The 5,382-nt window shown below is 36.5% G+C and overlaps 1 protein-coding gene across 5 annotated transcripts; it reads left to right on the forward strand.

Moving 5' to 3' along the window:
• Positions 1 to 334: 334 nt before the first annotated feature.
• On the forward strand, positions 335 to 5,040 carry LOC113299525 (DNA replication complex GINS protein SLD5-like). Of its 5 annotated transcripts, none has more exons than XM_026548556.1 (10): positions 335 to 550; positions 919 to 1,010; positions 1,935 to 2,094; positions 2,235 to 2,373; positions 2,486 to 2,696; positions 3,089 to 3,211; positions 3,298 to 3,377; positions 3,479 to 3,588; positions 4,241 to 4,316; positions 4,639 to 5,040. In XM_026548556.1, exons 5-10 carry the CDS (start codon positions 2,514 to 2,516, stop codon positions 4,736 to 4,738), a joined length of 672 nt encoding a protein of 223 aa, XP_026404341.1. In that variant the 5' UTR covers positions 335 to 550; positions 919 to 1,010; positions 1,935 to 2,094; positions 2,235 to 2,373; positions 2,486 to 2,513; the 3' UTR covers positions 4,739 to 5,040. The 5 variants fall into 5 exon arrangements, with proteins under 5 accessions (XP_026404341.1, XP_026404339.1, XP_026404338.1 ...); XM_026548554.1 differs by having other exon boundaries at positions 919 to 994; positions 2,230 to 2,373; XM_026548553.1 differs by having other exon boundaries at positions 919 to 994.
• The last annotated feature ends 342 nt before the right edge of the window (positions 5,041 to 5,382 follow it).

Genomic DNA, 5,382 nt, shown 5'->3' on the forward strand with positions numbered 1-5,382 from the left:
TGTGTTTGTTATGTTGTTGATTTTGTGAGTTGATCAATTGGTTTGATGCATGGCAGAACCTCTTATGCTTATGGAGGCATGAAGAATTAGAGAGAAAGAAGAAAAGACTTTCGTTGTGCAAAACCTTTAAAGTGAAAGCAAATGCATACTTTTGGCAAGTATGCAAGGCTGAGTAATTGCGAGTGAAGCAGTGAATCACAATTATTACCGGTCATGTCCCATAAAAATTTTGGACACTAAATGAGCATGTAACCCGCCATTTGATGGGTAGGGGACCGGTGACGGTTAAAGATTTCTCGCCGTTAAATGGGTAGAGTGACGGTTAAAGATTTATTTCTCCTGCTTATTTTCCCGTCATTTGAAACATATTTTTCTCTCTTTTCTCTTCTAGATCAAAACCAAATCGAAGCTCGAAAGTCGAAACCCTTTCTCCCTGTTCCCAAATCAAACTCAGCTCCAAATCTAGCAGGAGAAATCATTCATTTGAATTTTTAACGAAACCCTTTCTCCTGTTCTTGCTCCATCTTCATCTAACGAGGAATTACAACAGGTAAATTTTGGTTTTATTATGTTGTGAACTTGTGAGGATTTTGTTTCATAATCTGCATGTTTGATTGTAGAAAGGGAAGACAAACTAGTCTGAATCATTAACTCAGTCTCATGATTTCATAGTCTGCATGTACTATGAAATCAAACCCTAATTTAAGATATTATGTCACGACCTGAACGGGGATAAATAATTGTTGAGATGCTCAGATGCATAATGTTAATTCATTTAGGAACAGTGGTTAATTTCACAGTACTCTTGCTAGCACATAACTACATAGGTCTAGTATAATATGTTAGAATCAACCCCAGGGTGGTATTGTCGTGCTAAGTGTCCTTACAGCGTCCTGACAATTTTGTTATGAATTTTAGGTGCTGTAAGTGAGCACAAGTCGAATGGCTCTGTGCTTATTGCAACCAGTGGAGGACTAAACCAACAAAGGACGGGGTAAGTGAACGGCTCTGTAAGTGAAGCTTTTCCTTACATCCAAATCTGTCATATGTTTCATGCCTCTTAGTTATGGTGATTGGCTTCTTAGTTATGGTGGATGGTTTATTAGTTGATTACAAGTGCTTTAGTGCTTCTTACTTCGTAAGAGAAACAACCCAGCTCATGATAATTGTATGTGCAATTTGTGTCAATTGAGTTTCATTCTACTGATTATGGGTATCAGCTTTGCTGTAATACTGGGACTAGCTTTTACTTCTAGTGACATAACCATGATCATTCACGTAACTCTACTTGTTTTGATCACCGGGACATTGTTTTGCCGACTTTATTGTGTTTTTTAACAACCGCTGAAATTTCGGCGATAAAAACTAAATTTGAAGCTATTTCATTATGTGTCGTGTTTTCTGAATTGTTTGATCTCTATATCTTGTACCACATGGGTTCAATCTAAAATAAAACGAATAAGGGTCATTTTGGTTAGTTTCATAAACTACGGGTACACATTGAATAACCCAGTAGAGTATCTGAGTATGACATCAATTCATTTTATTTTGATTTTTATTATGAGAACGGAATATGTATTGTAAATCAGTAATGTCTGATAATATAGAGAAGAGAGAAAGGCCAATTATTTGATCCCCATTATGAGTTGCTCTTCTTTTCTTGTGGATGTCACATTGTATAAGCACTGAAACCAGATTTTAACTTATCCTGAAACTTTCATATTGCTTTTGCTACTTCTGCCTAGTGCCCTTTACTGATTCCTTTCTGAAGTGCATAAAACAAGTAAGAATTACTCAACTATCAGTAATTTTCGTCCAATGTTGTTGTTAGCCCATCGTGATTAATGTTATTAGTTTTTCTTAGAAGTATAACCCCTGCAATAATTGTATGTTCTTACAATAATATTTGCTTGTGTATGCGTTTCTGGATACAGGATCGACCTTCGACTAAGGTTCACGCAGCTCCTGGTGGTGGATCTTCCCTGGGTTACCTCTTTGGCGGAGGTGGTGGTAGCAACCGAGGTTGGAACGGCTGTTGTTACATGAGCTGATGGAAGATTAGCATTGGGTAGACTTGGAGTACTTTGTGAGCAGGTATGATTGAGAAACTTCTATCCCATGCGCTCATCGGTTAAAATGCAAATATGAAATATGAACCTGTGCTGCTCTCTATTTCTCAACAGTTGAACATACATTATCCTGTTAATGCAAATGATCTTTTTTTGGTAGTAAAGCAACAGATATCCCACCAATGCACCTGAAGTTACTGCTGCTTTTCATTTTAGATAAGCTGAAGTTAAATTTAAGGTCTCAACAGAATTTTCGGTACCCCTTCACCTTTCACCTGAAGTTAATGCACGAATCGTTCCTCGGGTACCGCTTTACCTTTTACCTTTTTCTTCTTCCAATGTTTTTGGCGCCATTTTGTGCTTTCTGCTCCCCCGTCTTCTCTTCTTCTGTTGCTTTAGCATCTTCGTCTCAGCAGAATTTTCGAAGGTCAGAGATAAAATAATATGGCGTCTGCTTCAGATGAAGGTTTGGGTTTTGGAAGTGAAGATATCGATGCGTCGATTTCAGCTCTCCCAACTGAAGTGGAGCTTTTGAAGCGCGCATGGGGAAACAAGAAAGCTTCTCCTGAAATTCTTCAATTTCAGGAAGATGTAGTAAGAAATGCCAGAGTCCAAATTCAAAATATGGTAATTTTTGATCCCAAACCCTAATTCTGTTACTAACCTTTTCTTTTAGATCTTACCCCTTTTTTCATTTTTGCTCAAAATATTTCTTCTTCAATTATTCAATTGAGATTTCGGGTTATATTTTCACTTATGAATAGTAAATATATAGTCTATTTAAGGGTTATAACTTGTATGCTGGAATTTCTTACAGATTTAAGAGTTTTTTTCTTTCTTTTTTTTTTTTACTGGTGAAGTTAGGGTTAGTTTTCTAGCAATTTTACTTAGTCGCAAATTCTATAGAGGGAATTAAGAAAACAGGTTCTGTCAGAAGAAAGATTGGTTGAGGGAGTCTGATTTAATCTTTTTTTATGTTACATTGTTTGTCTAATTTAGTTTTCATACTGTCTGGGTAGGAAGATATCGTGGAAGCATATGCCGGAAATGGTCAGGATTCACTCACGGTATCACTTTATCAGATGGACTTGGACAGGACGGAGTTTTTATTGAGATCGTATCTTCGAACTCGCCTTCAAAAGGTGGGGATAGGTTCAATTTCTTGTCGCTTTTGTTGCTTAGGACCTTGAAATGGTTTATCCTTTATCTAACAATTTCTTATTTACAGATCGAGAAGTACATGATACACATTTCGAAAACTGAATTATGGAATCGGCTTTCTAAACCTGAACAAGAGTTTGCGGAAAGGTGAATCATTCTATTTTATTTGATATGTGTAGTTTTATGTGCGAAATGTTTCGCTAAGTTACGTGACTAATTTGGTTTGTGAATTTGCTTCGAAAGGACAGATGCAAGGAAAATATGGAAAATCATCTGAAGCCAAGTGTTTTATCACGATTGCCTTTTGGCTACCAGGATTTTCTTAAGCAATCTATATCAAGTGAAGAGGATGATATGGGTATTCTCTCTCTCTCTCTCTCTCTCTCTCTCTCTCTCTCTCTCTCTCTCTCTCTCTCAAGCAATTACCTAGTTAGTTAGTATATTTTGGCTCATCTGTGAAGGCCAACAGTTTTTATACAAGATTTTTTTGCGTCGTATTGCAGTTCTTGGAAAGTTGAAAAATATATTGGTGGATTACTTGATTTTCATATTTTCCAATTATTATTTCCCTGGGAAACTAATAAGATATTTGTGTTGGAAGCAGTTATTCCAGCTATCTTAGAGCTACGTGAATTGCTTTTTACAAATTCTGTGGCTTAATACGTCGTTTGTCTTTTTCCAAGCTTACTGTAGCTTGTTGTTCGACCATTTGAGGATATTGGGTTTAACGTTGTATTAGCCATGTGAACTTTTACAATTACTTTTGTATGCCTATTCAGGTTCAATTGATTTTTTCGATTTACATCTGCAGACATGGATGGTTTTTGATAACCTGTCATTCTTAAACTTCCATCTTGAACTATTCAGGCAATCTTAACATTCAAATTCACTTGTCTCATGGATGGCTCTTTGCCTTATAGTATCTGCTCTGACTCTCTATTGCATCTCAGCACAAGATGTTAATTTGTTTATTTTCTCATACTTGCCTGATCATTGATTCCGACATGCAGTTCCAGAGCCGCAGCTGGACACATTTGTCTTCTGCAAAAGCAAGGGGTCTGTTGGATCATTTCAGCTTGATGCCGTGTAATTCTCTAATCAACTCTATATACTATAGAATCTATGCATATGTACACATGTTATCTGTGTTGGGTTTAGGGGTCAAACGATAACAAATGTAGGTTTTACTTTGATCTATCTTATGTGGGTCAGATAATCGTGTAAGATAAGTGTAACAATGTGATATTTTTGTGTATAATGGAGGATACTACGCATTTAGGCAGGAAGGAAGGGACTTTAGCGGCTAATTTTAAGCTTTGCTCTAAAGATTAGAGATTTATTTTATTTCAGTTTCTTTAGAAGTGTACTTCGTTCATCCACTAATAAATCATGTTTGGCAATGTTGCAGTGGAGATGAGGTTGTAGACCTAATTGCAGATGATCTGTATGTCCTAAGATACAAGTCAATAAAGCCACTTGTAGAAACGGGGCAGATTGACCTTGTTTGACTCCTCTTTCAACTCATCCCAAGTCGTTATTCACCACGATGACTTAACATAGTGAAAACTCGACAGTAGGTAAGTCACGTTGGAAAATTTCTTGCATGATGGAAGTTCAAGTGTAATTTGTGCATTCTTTGTCAGTCATTCGTGTTGTTCAGCGTTGAAAGAGATCAACAACTCTGTTCAGTTATTGTTCGTCACCTCAGCTTTTTCTTAGAAACATTAATATAAATTTCTTGATGTACTGTACATTATTATACCCTTAAACATCATACAATATGAGTTTCTTTGCTTCACGTTCTACTTTATCTATTGGACAATCATTTTATTTTAACATATTTTTACCCTGCGATAATAACCTATGGTAGGTAGGTAGTAGTGTTAAGGAGTTCACTACATCAATGATTCTTGTAGACTGCACTCTAGGTGTATCCAGCACAAGCAATATTTTTCTTTTCCTTTCATTTTCTCCACAATTTTCAGACTAGTCTACCTAGTTTTATCACCAATACCTTGATGGTATCAAATTCCATCTGATGATTTTTTTTTATACTAGTATTTTTTTTTATCTTGCATCAGAAAAAGCTGCCATTGGTCGGGTTAGCCGACGAACCATCTGATGATGTTTTTGCTCACCTTGAAACCCGATT

Source organism: Papaver somniferum, chromosome 7 (genome assembly GCF_003573695.1).
Source record: "Papaver somniferum cultivar HN1 chromosome 7, ASM357369v1, whole genome shotgun sequence".
NCBI classification, from domain to species: Eukaryota; Viridiplantae; Streptophyta; class Magnoliopsida; order Ranunculales; family Papaveraceae; genus Papaver; species Papaver somniferum.